The sequence below is a fragment of the Colius striatus genome, chromosome 3 (genome assembly GCF_028858725.1).
Source record: "Colius striatus isolate bColStr4 chromosome 3, bColStr4.1.hap1, whole genome shotgun sequence".
NCBI classification, from domain to species: domain Eukaryota; kingdom Metazoa; phylum Chordata; class Aves; order Coliiformes; family Coliidae; genus Colius; species Colius striatus.
Window position 1 is genome coordinate 75,191,145 of NC_084761.1, and position 17,645 is coordinate 75,208,789.

Below are 17,645 nucleotides of genomic sequence, written 5' to 3' on the forward strand. Positions count from 1 at the left end.
ATATTTGAATTTCAGTGTAAAACTTGATCAAGAAGTACTTATTTGATGAAGATAGAAAGTTGTTAAAAAGATTCTTCCCCCCCCCCCCCCCCCCCTTAATCTATTGCAAAGCAAGAAAATACATAGTTCAGTAATAATAACAGGGAAACGACAGTAATGGTGTATATAGAAAATACATATGGAGGATAGCAAATGCCATTTCAGCAGCTGTCAGTAGGTGGCTCAAACATTTACATAAAAAATTTGGGCGTTCCTAAGTATTGTTGCACAGTAGGATAGAGTTACAGGAAGTTTTGGTTTTGTCTTTTCCCGAGTACGTTTTCGGCTTTTTCAGAGAGCAGGGATTTCTGGTGAGAAACTCTTCATTTTATCGGTTTCATGCAGATGTTAGTTAACTAAAGCTGTTTTATATTCTGCATCTTATTTGAAAATGAGCTGTTTTCTCCATAGAGGGCTATTAGCAAGTGTATGATGTACTTTCAAGTGTATGGGTGAGAAATGAGGGGAAAACTGTATGTTCAGTAAATGTATCCCAAGAAGCTGCCTAAATAGAAGTCTCTTTTGGCACTACACTCCTAGTTAAGGGGCTCACGGTAATATATTTAATAGACGTAGTTTTTCTACAGTTCAGAAATGGATCTATTGATGAAGTGTTTCATCCATGCGAAAGACATTTTAACCATTTGAGTTTTGTATTATGTTGATCACTTATGAAGTGCGTGCCTTAATACCGAACTCCTATAGCTCAGCGCATTCTCTACATTTATTGTATGAAAGTTTATACCAAGTTTATATTGGGGAAACTCTTAAACCCTCAATTTTGCTCCTTTCTCTCACTTTTTAGACAACAGGAAAATTTTTGCTATGATCTCTGATTATTTCTTGGTAATAATATTTTTCTCAAGTTTGTAGACTCGAGGATACTTCTGAGTTAAAAGGGATATAGCTATAAAAGATAATTTTTGCAGTGTTAGCACCCAAATCATGGGTCATGTGTTACAACGGTTGTTAATTTTGCTCCTTCGTAGGATAGTCTGAAAAAGGTACTCATGAATAATTTGACTGAATGCCAGGATATAGGAATGAGAAAGCAAATTCAGCACATGTAGAAGAATTACATCCTTCTTTCACCTAGTCCTGGATATTGATGAAATTTTGTCCTAAGAAGAAATAATGTTTTGAAAGTAGGGTTGTTTGGTTGGGTTTTTTTTTCAGATTTCTCTTGCAGCTTCATATCTTGTTTGATTATATACACATTAGTAGTGTTGCATAGACAATTGGAAGAGGATGCTGATTATCGTTTGTTCTCTGCACATGCCCAAGTGGCTTTTGAGGGCTATGATGGTAAAATTGCCTATAGTTTTTTTAAATGACAATCTGGAAAAAGACTGGAAAAGTTTTACCATATAAACCCACTATTTCTAGATGATTTCCAAACCTAGTTTCATGCATTCTTTACAAAAGAAGAACTCAGTGAACAGTTTTTTTGTTGTGTTGTTGAAGTTTCATAATACAGGCTGTGTTAGATCGAGGAGAATGTACGTTTTAGACTGAATAATATAATTCTAAGAAAGTTTGTGGAATGATTTATGGTACAGAGGATGTAGTCTTTGAAACTGTAGCTTTAGTCCAACAAGTAACAGCTATTACTATCTCATTGTAGAGTCACTAGAAGTCACTGTAGAGTCACTAGAAATATAAACTCACAACATCAATGTCAAGGGAAAATTGAAAGCCAGTGCACTATGGAAAGCTTCAGAGAACTATGATTTAAAAGTAATGGGAGGAAAGGGGGAAGAATGTTCCAAGAAAGTAACAAGATCTCAGAAATCTGGAAAAAAAGTGTAAATCAAGATTTGTGCAAATAAAAATATTGGCTACGTTCTTACCTTTTCTGTTTCAGAAAGACAGTATCTAAAAGGTGGTATTCACAACATCCAACTTAAACAAAGGATGACTGGCTATCCTAAACTGTTACATTCAGAAAGGAAAAATGTCCCCCATTAGGGAAACCAAAGAAAAGCCATAGTTATTGTTTTTCATAGAATCATAGAATCACAGAATGGTAGGGTTGGAAGGGACCTTTAGAGATCATCTAGTCCAACCCCCCTGCAGAAGCAGGTTCACCTAGATCAGGAACATGTCCAGGCGAGTCTGAAAGACCTCCAAGGAAGGAGACTCCACAACCCCTCTGGGCAGCCTGTGCCAGGGCTCCGTCACCCTCACAGTGAAATAGTTTTTTCTTATGTTTAAGTGGAACCTTTTGTGTTCCAGCTTCATCCCATTACCCCTTGTCCTGTTGCTATATACCATAGAAAAAAGGGATGTCCCACCCTCCTGACACCCACCTTTTAGATATTTATAAATATTAATAAGGTCACCCCTCAATCTCCTCCAGACTAAACAGCCCCAGTTCCCGCAGCCTTTCCTTGTATGAAACATGTTCCATACCCCTGATCATCTTGATGGCCCTGCTCTGGATTCTCTTCAGCACTTCCCTGTCCCTCTTGAGCTGAAGAGCCCAGAACTGGACACAGGACTCCAGACGAGGCCTCACCAGGGCAGAGCAGAGGGGGAGAAGAACCTCCCTTGACCTGCTGGCCACACTCTTCTTGATGCATCCCAGGATGCCATTGGCCTTCTTGGCCACGAGGGCATATTGCTGGCTCATATTTAGCTTATTATCAATCAGGACTCCCAGGTCTCTCTCTGCAGAGCTGCTCTCCAGCGGTTTGACCCCCAGCCTGTACTGATGCATGGGGTTGTTCCTTCCCAGATGCAGAACTCTGCACTTGTCCTTGTTGAACCTCATGAGGTTCCTCTCTGCCCAACTCTCAAGCTGGTTGAGATCCCGCTGAATGGCAGCACAGCCTCATGGTGAATCAACCAGTCCTCCCAGTTTGGTGTCATCAGCCAACTTGCTGAGGGTACCCTCTGTCCCCTCATCCAGGTCGTTAATGAAGATGTTGAACAAGACTGGCCCCAGAACCGATCCCTGTGGAACTCCACTGGCCACAGGCCTCCAACTTGTTTCTGTGCTATTGATCACCACCCTCTGGGCTCTGTCATTCAGCCAGCTCTCAATCCACCTCACTGTTCACTCATCCAGGCCACATTGCCTGAGCTTTCTGATGAGGATGTTATGGGAGACAGTGTCAAAAGCCTTGCTGAAGTCAAGGTAGATGACATCCACTGCTCTCCCCTCTTCTAGCCAGCCGGTTATGCACTCAGAGAAGGATATCAGGTTAGTCAAACAGGATTTCCCCTTGGTGAAGCCATGTTCACTTCCCCAGATAACCATCTTTTCCTTCATATGTTCAGTGGTAACAACTTTTTTTCTCTAAATTGTGTTTAAATCAGCCTCTCTTTCACAACAGACATATGAGGTCAGTGTCCTTAGATCAGGACTAGATTTTGTGTACAAAAGGTTCTACAACTGCTTTTTTCTTAATAGCATGCAAATATTTTCAGTGTGTGTTTGGTGTCTTCTGTGTACACTTAACAAATCAGACATGTGCACACCCCCTTTTCAGAGTCTAAATTCGGGAGATGCTCAGGCCTAGACAAGAACCAAAGTCTTCTGTGGACTTTGCTGTAGCATAAATATATAAGATCTTACCCCCTGCCCCTGTCTCCCAAGTTAAACTAAACCTCAATGACCAATCTCAGCTACCTGAAGACACTGAGATTTTGATGCACTCTCTTGAACCTGCATCCTACGTTTCCGTCCAGGTTTTGTAGCCACTAGTCCATTTAAAAAAGGTTTCTAAGTCTAGTTCAAATGCTTCAAGAGAGAATCTGAGGAGACAATGACCATACTGACCTAAACATTGTACTTGCTGATCAAAGTGTGTTAGACAGTTGCGGGAAGCTTTCATAATGCATTGAATCACAGCAGCAATTCTGTTAAGTGGGGCACATTTTAGTCAACTGTAACATCAGACACATTGTGAAAAAACCAGACTCACTATATATTAAAAACATGACAGCTCCTGCATAGCCACTTGATGATATATCTGGTTTTTGTTTGTTTGGTTTGCTACAGGTTAGAACAAAGATGGACAGATAAGAAAAGCATCAAGCATCTCCAAGGAACCAGAAAGCAGTATGACAGAAGATATGCAATCTCTCAGAACCTTTTTTCTTTACAAGTGTCTGTTTGCATTAACTTTTTGGAACCATGTCAGCCTGTCTGTGGAAAATGAACTCTTTATGTCTGTTTCTAACCATTTTCCAGAAGATGGTTCTAACAAGAAAATCAGGAGCCTGCCACTCCTGTATACAAATAGTCATCATCACAAAGATCATTTTGACTGGATTGTGATAGAAAACACTACAGAAAGTCTGTCATTGTCAGAAATCACCAATGACAATGCAAAAAAATTAGTGGCTTTATTATCTAATTTTAAACAAGGCTCTAGGTTACAAAATCTGACACTGACAAATGTGTCAGTGGACTGGAGTGTTCTTATTGATATTTTTCAGACTGTATGGCACTCATCCATCGAATACTTCACTATTAACAGTGTAACACAATTGGCAGACATAAAAAGCTATGACTTTAACTATTCAGGAACCTCTATGAAATCATTGACAGTGAAGAAAGTTTTAATCACAGCTCTGTACTTCTCACAGGATGACCTCTACAAAATATTTGCAGACATGAATATAGCAGCCTTGGCAATAGCTGACTCAGAGATGATACATATGCTGTGTCCTTCATCTGACAGTCCCTTTAGATACTTAAACTTTTTAAAGAATGATTTAACAGACTTTCTTTTTCAAAAATGTGACAAATTAAATCAACTGGAGACATTAATCTTGCAGAGGAATAAGTTTGAGAGCCTTCCCAAGGTAAGCTTCATGACCAGCCATATGAAATCACTGAGCTATCTGGACATGAGCAGCAACTTGCTGCGTCACGACGGAGCTGATGTGCGGTGCCACTGGGCCGAGTCTCTGAGGGAGCTGGACCTGTCCTCCAACCAGCTGACGGATGCCGTGTTTGAGTGCCTGCCGGTCAACATCCAGAAACTGTCCCTGCAAAACAATCAGCTCACGAGTGTCCCCAGCGCGGTGGCTGAGCTGCAGTCCCTGACAGAGCTGAACCTGGCGTCGAACAGGCTGGCCGACCTGCCGGGGTGCGGCGGCTTTCCGTCCCTGGAGCTCCTGAACGTAGAGATGAACTCGATCCTCACCCCGTCTGCCGACTTCTTCCAGAGCTGCCCGCGGGTGAGGGAGCTGCGGGGCGGGCACAACCCGTTCAAGTGCTCCTGTGAGCTGCAGGCCTTCGTGCGCTTGGAGAGGCAGTCTGGGGGGAAGCTGTGGGGCTGGCCGGCGGCCTACACCTGCGAGTACCCAGAGGAGCTGCGAGGGACGCGGCTGCGGGACTTCCACCTGAGCGAGCTGGCTTGCAACACGCTGCTCTTGCTGGTGACGGCCCTGCTGCTGACGCTGGTGCTGGTGGCCGCCGTGGCCTTCCTGTGCATCTACCTGGACGTGCCGTGGTACGCGCGGATGACGTGGCAGTGGACGCAGACGAAGCGGAGAGCTCGGCAGAGCCGCCCCGAGGAGCGGGAGAGCGTCCTGCAGTTTCACGCCTTCGTCTCCTACAGCGAGCGCGATTCGGCGTGGGTGAAGAACGAGCTGATCCCGAACCTGGAGAAGGGGGAGGGCTGTGTCCAACTGTGCCAGCACGAGCGCAACTTCATTCCTGGCAAGAGCATTGTGGAGAACATCATTGACTGCATTGAGAAGAGCTACAAGTCGATCTTTGTGCTGTCTCCCAACTTTGTGCAGAGCGAGTGGTGTCACTATGAGCTGTACTTTGCTCACCACAAACTCTTCAGCGAGAATTCCGACAGCTTGATCCTCATCTTGCTGGAGCCGATCCCTCAGTACCTCATCCCTGCCAGGTATCACAAGCTGAAGGCTCTCATGGCAAAACGGACCTACCTGGAGTGGCCGAAGGAGAGGAGCAAGCGTGCCCTTTTCTGGGCTAACCTCAGGGCAGCTGTTAGCATTAACCTGCCAATGGCTGATGGAAATAGGTATGGGGAAACTGATTAGGAATCTTTCTAATGGAGTTCCTTCTATTTTTTTCTCAGTGAAGCAATAAATACTTCATGATTTCCATCAGTTGTCAGTGTGTTTTAATTTTTTTTACAGAACCTTGTTTCTACATTGTTGGCTATGCTGCTTCCTAACTCTGGGCAAAATTGAACTCACCTTACTCGATGTTTCTTGAGATTGATATAGAGATGGCAAATCTCAAGTGAGTTTGGACGTGGATTTTGAAATACAGGTTGAAGTACTGTAGTGATTTTTTTTCATCAGAATTAAATCTGGAGCAATTGGTATGTGGAAGAACACTTGAGCTGCTGGAGAGTTCGCAGAGCTGCATTTGTCACAAAGCTTAGGCAGCTTGGTGACAGAATCTCGTTTGCTAAAATCAATGTGCTAGAAAGAAAATTATGCATCCTGAGAAAATGTCTAGAAGTCCAGAGTTTCAGATGGTTCCTGTGTAGTATTTTGTCAGGTTCACTGAAGCTTGAGAGGACAGGACCCAAAAACAGGACTATGAACATTCAGCATACGTAGAAAAGATTGATCATGCCACAAAGTAGGACTGAGTGAGGAAGAAATGTTTTTGGTTTTTTTTTCTTTAAAAAAAGTAAAAAAGGAAGGATGAGCTATTTCACTCTTGAGTATTTTAGCACTACTGCAAGGGAGAAGTGGAGAACTGACAATCAGATGTCTAATCCCCATCCTCTGAGAGAGTCCTCATACCATTTTAATCGTGAGAGATGCCTTGACCAAAGGAACTGAGAGGATATCTGCAGTAACAGAACTGCCTTCATCATCATTGGCTCTATCTTGAGAAAGTCTTGACTTTTCTACATCATACTTTTTTTTTTTTAGCTTTCCATGTTTTTTTTTGTTTTCTCACCCATATATCTTACTTTATGCTTATTATTAAAAGAATCTGTCATTTTCAGCCAAAACAGCATCTTTTGCAGCACAGCTATGGGTTCTGATCAGAAAGGCAGTAACCAGTCAAAGGCTGAAAAAATTTGCCACCTCTTGGGACAGCAGGTAAGACCTTCAAATCATGGAGCCAGAAGAACAAGCTACATTTACAACATTTGCACTACAGCAGGCACTTCTACCTGTATGTGTGCTGTTTTGGCTTCAAGAAAGCATATCTGGGGTATGACAGCTATTCACAACTGCTAAAGATGATCACAGCAAATTTTCTCCTTGCCCCCACAAGACGAGGTGTTTGCCATCTGGAACACCAGAGCTAGATGACCAGCAAGCAGGAAGTTTTCCTTTTGAGAGTGTGTTTCAACAGGAAGACGAGAGAAGGGATGCTATGATTAAATCCTCATTTAGTATGGGATGTTTGCATTTTATCTCATTCTTGTCTGCCATTACTATTAACAACAGATGCTTGTTTTGATTTTTTTTTTCTGCCTGAGGTCTCTTGAAGTCTTGAGCGATGTTTATTATTTGTAGGGAAAAGGTCAAATTTAACACCTTTAGCTCTCATCCCTCTTAACCTCAAAATTAATATAACACACTTATTACCAAATTGCAGGTGTTTCATTCAGGACTGCAGAAGCAAATGTTTTATGTGCTTCCTCCTTCCCTTCCATCTAATCCTTCAGTGTGTAACATTTAACCCTTAGAAAACTGAAGACAAGCAGCTTAGCTGGGTTTGCCTATCCCTTTCACAAAACCAGGATCAGCTGTATAGTTACATGGAAGCTAGCCTAAACATTTTCTTTGAAAGCTTCAGAGTTTTGGGCCAGTAGCCCTTGAAACATCTATAATACAGCTAACATTCCCTGCTTTGTGTGAAGCCTTAAGATCTCTTATGTCTTCCACTGTTGGCCAGAGGAAAGAGAAACCCTCTGACAGTCAGAGTGAAAGAGTGCACCAGGAATCCTTCCTGTTACTCAGGTGGGAGCACTTAGCTTTTGCCAGAAATTAATTATTTCTTTCAGGAGTGGAAGGTTTTAGCAGGGGTTTGCTTGCTGCTTTGGAAAGAACTTTGGGAGTACATGACATCTGGCAATGTAGCTGATGCAGTCATAAGCGAAAAGATATAATTACAAGTTTCTGATATATGTCCAAAATGCTTGACTGAATGATGTTGGAAAAGAAGGCTTGTAATGAACATGGGGAGCAATTAAAACTTGTACTTTGGAACCAGAACCTCACATACTGTTAGATTTTTGCCCATGATGTGTGTCAGATAATTGACAACAGAGCTACATGTGCAATGAATTGCTGTGTCTTGTTTCTCTGATTACACAAGAGACAATTTCTCAATTGATAAGTATTGGAATATTTCAAACAATTATTTTAGCCTCTGCCATACTCTGAACACTTTCTATTAACCAGTTTTGTCCACGAAGAAATTTTCCCCATGTGTGGGGCCACGTGTAATCTCACAACTCATATCAGCCACTTTATCTGCATAGTTTGGAAAGCAACCACCCTTTTCTGTACATCTTGGTGATGTGAGTCTGCCACTGGTTCTACACTGAAATCTGTAACTGTTAGTGCACTCTGGTTATCAGGGAAAGGTGTGTACATGTATTCTGATGTCAGATACCGTATCAGAGCAGATTCCTGGGACTTGACTAGTCATTTGAGTGACTAACAGGAATGCTGTTTTTACATGCATAATAATGTCAACATACAAAACTGATACCACGTGAGTTAAACACCCTCAAAAACCTAGAAAATGTGCAGAATGAAGTGAAAGTTTAAATGCTTTTATCTGTGTTTAAGGAGTGTGTATTAGAAACTGAACTGCTGCAGATTGGGAGTCCTGTCGCAATGTGGGTGGCCCTGCTGAGAGCTTGGATCTTCTTTAGCTTTAGGATGTCACTTGAATGTCATCATTCAAGTTCCATTGCAGAGGGTTAGAGCAGGGAAAGGCACTCACGGGAAGAGAATGGGACTCTGTGAGAAGGGAGGTATTTTGCTGAGGGAGAGGGTTCAAAGCCTCAGTGAAACCTATGCTTTTATTCAGGGCTTCAGTTTGGCTGTTTTTTCCTTCAGAAACGTTTACGGAGGGTGACTATTATGCTCATTTATAGTCACTGTTTGATTAAGAGGAAGCAGTATCGATGAAATTCTGTATTCCTCAAGGTAGCTCTGTGCTGCCACTTTGATTTCCACAGATTTGATCCTTGTGTCTATTTATGCCCAAGGGAAATAGGCTTGGGGATAAATGTGATACAATCACAGCTCACTTTGACTTGTGGTGGCATTTAGCCCTTGTTTCACCTACTTGACAAAGAGGGTTAAGTTGTGATTATGAGAGTTGCAGTTGGAGATTAAAGTCCTCAGTATGACCAAACACTGGCTTTGCAACCTTTAATAATTGTATTAACTTTTCATGAGTGCTAGGGTGAGTCCATCTGCTCTGTATATGTTTTGATTTGGTGTTTTGCACATGTAAGCTCCCTTCCGCAGTGCTCCTTGGAGAGATTCTTGACAACTTGTGAACCTGCTTCTGCAGGGGGGTTGGACTAGATGATCTCTAAAGGTCCCTTCCAACCCTACCATTCTGTGATTGTATGAACTTGGGCATGGTGCTGGTCCTGAATAGCTTCTGATGCCCAGCCGAGTGTAGCTGCAGTTCCTGTCTGGGTAAGTAATCACAACATACAGGCAGAAGTGTGAAATATACCTTGAGGAAAGACTGTTTGTGACTGTGTGCTCTTTGATAGAATCAGCTGCAAAAAGACATTAGCAGTATAAACTTCAGAAATGGAAGAAGGTGTCTACATGAGTGTACATATACTGACTCTGCAAGAGGTGGCATTTACCATCCTGTAAATACCTAGTGGTATTTATATTTCAGGATGTATGAACAGAAATCACCGCGTTTTGGTTTTTGCCAATCATGCGAAATGACTTAATTGGTAAACTGAAACCAGCCCCAAACAAAGCCTTGCTGAGCTGGTTAGTAAAAACAACTCTGTATATGTTCCTAATTATTTAACAGAAGTATTCAAGAGTGTCTGTTTTGTTTAACTGTTTGTTTGAATTAATTTTAAAGTCTTGTAAAGAAGGGTAGTAAGGAAATTAATCATACCAGCGCTAAAGGTGTAGAGACTTTTGCTTTTTACTGTGCACTGGAGCTGGTTCTGATAAAAGCTAATGGTGTATTTGTTTTTGTCCATGCAGCACAGTTTCTTCATGGATTATGTTGGAAATAAAGCTGCCATTGGTTTGCACGATTGTAATATTATTCTGTCAACAAATGCCCCAGTCTATTCATTTTTGTGGCTTAATGCCCAGCAGTGGGAACTCCTGTTTTAACTTGAAGACAGGATCAGCTGACAAGCAGACTCTTACTGCTTGTCCAGAAACATTTGTGATCCCTGGTCTTGTCTTGGGTCACAGGTGTCTTAGAGTTTTCTGTAATGTATTACTCAGATTCACTGCACTGGGGAAAGCAGAATGGTTTCAGTTCGGTTTTAGTTCAGATTCTTACTGATCAGTCTCAAAATGAAAAATAGACTTTTTCAGCAAAGCAAAGGGTTAAATTCCTCTTTACAAAATTGAAAAGGTAATAGCAAAAAAGAAGAGTTTCAAAGAATCTAATGCAAGCTTGAAATACAAGTGGTGCTGCTATCTAGGATAAAATTTCCTACTTCTCAGCTTCTTTAGCTGAATCCCTTCTTGCCTTTAGCACTCCTCCAGGCACTGTTTTATGGGATGGAGTATGCTCTAGACTGAGTCCAAAATGGGCCCAGGTGCACCCCCCCCCCAAGTTTACTCATACCTGAAGATTTCATTACACACTTCATTAATTTAATCCTAAAATTCATCAAGTTTAAATAGATATCCATTCGTTTATTCATCTCTGCTTCTTTCTTCCTTGCTGATTAATCTTACTGGAGTGTGTTGTATTAGTTTGGAGGCTTATGGGATTGAGGTGTTGGTTTGGCTTATTTGCATGTGCCTTTGCAGTGCACCCACTCTCTGCCCTGTTGATTTGCTCTTTAGGCTCATGCTTTTGTTCAGAATGCTAATTGAATGGCTGCTTTATTGGATTCTTTTCTCCCCAGGTTGCCACATATTACTGTGTTCTCTGTGGCTCTTCACAGCTTTCATATCACAGAGAATATAGTTCATTTTTAACAATTTTTTGAAGGGAGCTACAATGTGGAGTAACCCTGATAACTGTTGTTGGACTCGATGATCTTAAAGGTCTTTTCCAACCTAAATGAGTCTATGATTCTATGATCTCTAGTGTAAAGATGACTGACCTGTCTAGGTTTTGAACTGTGTCAGTTTGCCCATTACCAACTTTGAGATCTAAGCTTTTGCCATCTGTCAGTGTGCTACATTGCAAGTCTGCTTGCTGCAGAAAATAACTCAGAGGAGTAGAGCTCTGCAAGAGATTTTTATATGAAGAAGTTGGCTATGAGGGTTCTGCTTCCTCTTTTCTGTGTATGCAAAAGAGGAGATGCAGTTAACAAGTTTCTAGAACGTATACGTAACCATCAGAAGCAGACGTGAGATTGGAAATGCAGAATCGTTTAAACAATCTTGCCTTGGTGAATATTCGGTACCACAGATAGGTTTATTTCCTCCTAAACTGTACAGTTATGTAATTTTACGGAAGTAAATGTATTTTCAGTCCAGACTGTTAAAAGTTTCCTTTCATTGTGCTCTTAATACTTGCATTGTAAGGAAATTGTATGAATTCTCAAAGTTATACAGCCTATATAAGAAAACCCTGCTTTTCCTGCTTCCTGAGGCAGTAATTATTAAGGAATTAGCATCTTATGTGAGACTCATGTGAAGATGACATATGTTTGAAATTTCATTTTGAGAATTTTAACCAAGTGTTCTGAAGACTTGCTGGTTCTTTGCTCGGAGATGAATTCCCTGCACAAAAGGTGGGTTGTACCTTCTCCATTGCTTACATTTTTTTCTTTTTGTTAAATGTGTTTTGGATTCCATCAAATCTCAGGTGCTGGTGTTTCTTCACTGTTGGAAGATATTCTTGTGTTTTTAAATTGCAGTGAAAATGCTCATCTGTATGTGGAATTTCAGCAAAGAAGAAAGAGGGGAAAATGCTTGGTATGGCAATTTTTATTTCCAGCCAACTCTGATTCAATACCACCATAAAATAGTGTTGGAGGGATAACCATTGATCCTTAACATTGCTTTGCTAGAGATACCTGCTTTATTCTTTGACTGTCACACTCTTCAGTGCTAAACAGTGTGGATTGTGCCTTGTATAGGGTAGCACGCACAATAAATGAAAACTCATCTGGCAATGGAGCACACACAGAGAATATCTTTCTGGGCTTTTTTCTCCCTTCAGAACGTGTCTTGCTTTATTCCTTTTTTGCCCAGGGGATAATGCTTCCAGGTAGTTCCAGATCAAAGTTTATTTGATCCAAGAGGTTCTTTACCAGTCTGGACTCCAAAGAACAGGGTCAAAAGAAGCTGGGTCAGATTTCCTTGTCTTGTTTTTTTCTTGTGAATGATACTGTACGTTGACCAACTACCCCAGCTTCAGTTCTGTTCTGTGTTTGGATACTCTCTCAACTGACCTCTCAACTGGATTCTGTTGAGATAGAAATTTATACTTTTCTGATTTTTTTAATTGCTTTTGGTGATATTAATTACACATATTTTTGCTTTGCTTAATTGAAGGAAAACTTGATTAAGCTTGGTATGAGACTTGGATTTGGTGTGTTTTGATATGAATCGAATTATGAGGAACTAACACACATTAACCTAGAACTGAAGAACAGACTTTTGTTCTTTATTTAATAAAAGATTACATAGGGGCAGAATTTTAAAACTTTGGGTATCTTACAGACAAAATCATCACAGGAAAAAAGAATTGGGTATGTTTTACTCCCGGAACAGTTCATGAGTTGCTCATACTTCACATTGTCTGTGTGTTGTGTTTAATGCTTGACAAGAAGAGAGTAATACCCAGGTGATGGTTTTTCATGATAGCACTGATGCCTCTCAAAGTCTATGTAGGCTGCTGATAGGCATAACCAGATATTAATTCTGCTGGGCCATTTTCCATATTCACAAAATGTTTCACTTTCTGAGTGTTTTGATCCTTAGAACTAGACTTACTGTCCCTCGTTGCTTCTAGAGAGGTTCTTTGCCAAGTTGCAACTGCGGGGTAATTTGGAAAATGCAGGAAATTTCCTGGTAAATCCTTATCCTTTGGAATTATCAAATGTTTTCTTTCCGATTTTGGGTAATGCTGCTTCATATGGAGTGTCTGGTTGTGCTGTGTTTTTTTCCTGTTAGTATGCTTTTGGCCAGACTAGCATTATTTAGGAGACAGTATAACTCCTCCTCAAGATTCTTGGTTTACTGGAAAAATGGACCCCTATGCCTTTGTGCTATAGCAGGGAAAAGCTGATCAGCTTCTCTGATCAACTGTCCCTCATGGGGTGCATGGCCATGTTGTGGGTCTTTGGGCTGTGAAGAGTAATAAGTCTTTGTATCTTCTGAGTGAAGAGGTTGCTTTTGCACTGGTTCCTGTGAGGGTCTATTTGCAGTTCTGTCAGCAAACATGTGGACCTGGGTTGTATGGAAAGAGCAGATGGGAGGTTTGTCTTCTCCTTTACTCTGAAATGCATTGATGTCTGGTTTTGTGTTTTTCAAGATCATTGAAAAATTTGGTATTTCCTAACATCTCTGTGATTGTGATCATCTGCCACTGACTGTATTCCTCCTGTTGTAAAGGAATTGATTTCTACTTAACTCAGAAAATCAGCAATTGGAATGAAAGAATGGGGTTGAGGAGGACTGGTAAGAACTTAGAACAAGAGTATGCAAAAATATTTTTGTAATTACATATATTTGTTTTGAATTTTATTTTAGAAATAAAAAAGCAAATTCAACAGCTCAACAATTTCAGCAGATTCCACGTGTTTTCTTCTCATAGGGCTGGACTCGTCGCTGAGACACACTGAACAGAAAACAAAGATATGCTTCTGTGTTTTTGTAAAAGAGCAAGATAAGCCTGGAAAGCATGATGAGACCCCTTACAAATATTTATGTCTCTCTTCATGTCTTTACATTCATGCTATGGAATAATATCCAGCCAACAGTGGAAAATGAATTTATTGCAAATTATACGAGCAGTTTGCTAACTAATGTTCCACAAGATATTCCAAGCCATACTCGTGTGTTGGATTTATCACATAATAAGATCTCTGGACTTAGTATCTCAGAATTTCTTCCCCTTTCTGACCTTCAAGTATTAAATCTTTCTCATAATCTAATTACAGAGCTTGACTTTACTGTCTTTATTTTTAATGGGGATTTAGCATACTTGGATCTGTCTCATAACAACATTTTGAAAATTTACTGTCAGACTCTTGAACATCTTAGACATTTAGATCTTTCTTTCAATAAGTTTACTGCCGTGCCTGTCTGTAAGGAATTTGGCTACATGTTTCATTTGGAGTACCTAGGATTAAGTACCACCATGATACGAAGGTCAGATTTCAGGTATATCACACATCTACAGCTGCACAGCGTCTTCCTGACCTTGGAGGACTTTTCTCTGTATGAGCCCCAGAGTCTGACAGACTTGAATACAAGGAGCCTCCACATTGTTTTTGCAGCAAACCAAAACTTCAGTTTTTCTCTCTTGTATGATGGAATGTGCACTTCAGAAAACTTAGAAGTAGTTAACTTAAGATATTCCTTGAGCTACAAAGATTTCCCCTCTCCTTCTTTAACGCTTCTGAAGAAAATCAGGACAAGAGCTCTCCTGCTTGACACTGTGGACTTACAATGGACTATCATTTTGCAAATTTTCCTGCTTATTTGGTATTCACCTATGGAGAATTTGACTGTGAGAAATTTGACTTTTCGAGGACCACTGGGGGAACTGGCCAGAAATGATTTTCTACCGGTATTAAGCTCTCTGGAAAAACTAATCTCTTCGAGTGGCTCCATGAAAGTGCTCAGTTTAGAGCACGTTCGTAATAAGCTTTACTATTTCAACCAGGAGATCCTATACAGACAGTTTTCAGAGATGGATATTGCCAGTTTGACAATATATGATGCATATATGCCGCACATGCTTTGCCCCAATAGAACAAGCTCGTTTCAGTATTTAAATTTTTCTCACAATGCCCTGACGGACGAATTGTTCCAGAATTGCAGAACTCTGAGAGATCTGAAATTACTTATTTTGCAGAGGAATAAGTTTGAGAGCCTTCCCAAGGTAAGCTTCATGACCAGCCATATGAAATCACTGAGCTATCTGGACATGAGCAGCAACTTGCTGCGTCACGACGGAGCTGATGTGCGGTGCCGCTGGGCCGAGTCTCTGAGGGAGCTGGACCTGTCCTCCAACCAGCTGACGGATGCCGTGTTTGAGTGCCTGCCGGTCAACATCCAGAAACTGTCCCTGCAAAACAATCAGCTCACGAGTGTCCCCAGCGCGGTGGCTGAGCTGCAGTCCCTGACAGAGCTGAACCTGGCGTCGAACAGGCTGGCCGACCTGCCGGGGTGCGGCGGCTTTCCGTCCCTGGAGCTCCTGAACGTAGAGATGAACTCGATCCTCACCCCGTCTGCCGACTTCTTCCAGAGCTGCCCGCGGGTGAGGGAGCTGCGGGGCGGGCACAACCCGTTCAAGTGCTCCTGTGAGCTGCAGGCCTTCGTGCGCTTGGAGAGGCAGTCTGGGGGGAAGCTGTGGGGCTGGCCGGCGGCCTACACCTGCGAGTACCCAGAGGAGCTGCGAGGGACGCGGCTGCGGGACTTCCACCTGAGCGAGCTGGCTTGCAACACGCTGCTCTTGCTGGTGACGGCCCTGCTGCTGACGCTGGTGCTGGTGGCCGCCGTGGCCTTCCTGTGCATCTACCTGGACGTGCCGTGGTACGCGCGGATGACGTGGCAGTGGACGCAGACGAAGCGGAGAGCTCGGCAGAGCCGCCCCGAGGAGCGGGAGAGCGTCCTGCAGTTTCACGCCTTCGTCTCCTACAGCGAGCGCGATTCGGCGTGGGTGAAGAACGAGCTGATCCCGAACCTGGAGAAGGGGGAGGGCTGTGTCCAACTGTGCCAGCACGAGCGCAACTTCATTCCTGGCAAGAGCATTGTGGAGAACATCATTGACTGCATTGAGAAGAGCTACAAGTCGATCTTTGTGCTGTCTCCCAACTTTGTGCAGAGCGAGTGGTGTCACTATGAGCTGTACTTTGCTCACCACAAACTCTTCAGCGAGAATTCCGACAGCTTAATCCTCATCTTGCTGGAGCCGATCCCTCAGTACCTCATCCCTGCCAGGTATCACAAGCTGAAGGCTCTCATGGCAAAGCGGACCTACCTGGAGTGGCCGAAGGAGAGGAGCAAGCGTGCCCTTTTCTGGGCTAACCTCAGGGCAGCTGTTAGCATTAACCTGCCAACATCCTCTGAAGAAAATGAGGTGCAGAGTGACGTTACTTCTACTAGCAGTATAAGTCAGTATATGAATAACTGACTTGACTGTCTTGCATTAAATTGTGTTTATCAATTTTTGTTGATATTTTCAGCATTCCTAGTTTGTAGCAAAATGTAATTATGATCCATTCAGAAATTGCAATTGCTTGCCCTAGTCATTAAAGCAGTCAGAAGTCTTCTGTAGTTGCCCATCATCAACAGAGGGAGGGAGAAAGAAATTTTCATATTGATTGAACTTATTGTTGCAGACTTGTGTTGCCTTTATTTTGGACTTGTCCCACTGAAAGCTGTATTTGAAAGTAACAAAAATAGTGGTCGGTTCAGTGTCATCAGGACTGTCAAGGCAGGAATGTAAAGGATATTTTGGTGTTAAGGTGGTAGGGACCTGCTTCCTTGGATTTAATTAAATAATACAAAGAAAAAGAAAACTCTTGTTTAAATGCCTTCCTGTACATTGGTATATTGACTGTCAAGGGTACAGTATCCCTACATCTTCAGCCTGTTTTGCTTTCCTGGAAGTCTTTCTCTTCATCACAGACAGAGGCATTCCTGGGTAAGAACTGAAAGTTGGAGCCATTAATCACTGTTTATTATTCTTCTTCCTTTGCTGTATTAAACATTTTCACTTGCCTAGGTTTACCCACTGTCATGGTTTCATAGAATTCACTATTTGTTGCCCTTAAAATAATAGCTTAATGTCTCAATTTATGACATTTTTATACTATTATCATACTTCTTTTTTCTGCTGTGATCATACCAAGCTATTTTAACTTGCTTGTCTTTCCTATTTTCTAAAATATAAAAGCATGATGTTTGGAGGTGAATCCTCTTTTATTTCCAGATCAAGGTTCAATTTCATGGAACCTTGCCCTTTTAATCAGCAGGTGCTGGAGCCATCATACAGATGAAAAAAGAGTCATTTTCATTGCAAAATAACTTCTCTGCTTAAGTCAAACTAATTCAACTAATGGTATTTGTTGATAGGAAACATCCAGTAATTTGCTGTGCTTGGGTTTTATTTGACAATCTAATAAACCTCTCATTTTTTAAATCTCCATTATTAGATTTCCTGGTGTCATTTCACTGGTGATGAGGAGTTGTGTAATTGTACTTATGGCTTAATGGAAATGCAAAGCCCTGTGATCACGACCATGAGTGGCACGTGAGGTGAACAA

The 17,645-nt window shown here is 41.8% G+C and overlaps 2 protein-coding genes across 5 annotated transcripts; both read left to right on the forward strand.

The window, feature by feature from the left end:
• Positions 1-280: 280 nt before the first annotated feature.
• LOC104562774 (toll-like receptor 6) lies at positions 281-6,135 on the forward strand. 2 transcript variants are annotated; one of them, XM_061993907.1, is made up of 2 exons: positions 281-350; positions 4,046-6,135. In XM_061993907.1, the coding sequence occupies exon 2, from the start codon at positions 4,108-4,110 to the stop codon at positions 6,067-6,069; it is 1,962 nt and encodes a 653-aa protein (XP_061849891.1). In that variant the 5' UTR covers positions 281-350; positions 4,046-4,107; the 3' UTR covers positions 6,070-6,135. The 2 variants fall into 2 exon arrangements, with proteins under 2 accessions (XP_061849891.1, XP_061849893.1); XM_061993909.1 differs by lacking the exon at positions 281-350 and adding an exon at positions 3,198-3,244.
• Positions 6,136-10,900: 4,765 nt separating this feature from the next.
• Positions 10,901-17,468, forward strand: LOC104549523 (toll-like receptor 1). Of its 3 annotated transcripts, XM_061993831.1 has the most exons (3): positions 12,024-12,117; positions 13,682-13,827; positions 13,964-17,468. In XM_061993831.1, the coding sequence occupies exon 3, from the start codon at positions 14,051-14,053 to the stop codon at positions 16,508-16,510; it is 2,460 nt and encodes an 819-aa protein (XP_061849815.1). In that variant the 5' UTR covers positions 12,024-12,117; positions 13,682-13,827; positions 13,964-14,050; the 3' UTR covers positions 16,511-17,468. The 3 variants fall into 3 exon arrangements, with proteins under 3 accessions (XP_061849816.1, XP_061849815.1, XP_061849817.1); XM_061993832.1 differs by lacking the exons at positions 12,024-12,117; positions 13,682-13,827 and adding an exon at positions 10,901-11,933; XM_061993833.1 differs by lacking the exon at positions 12,024-12,117 and having other exon boundaries at positions 13,641-13,827.
• The last annotated feature ends 177 nt before the right edge of the window (positions 17,469-17,645 follow it).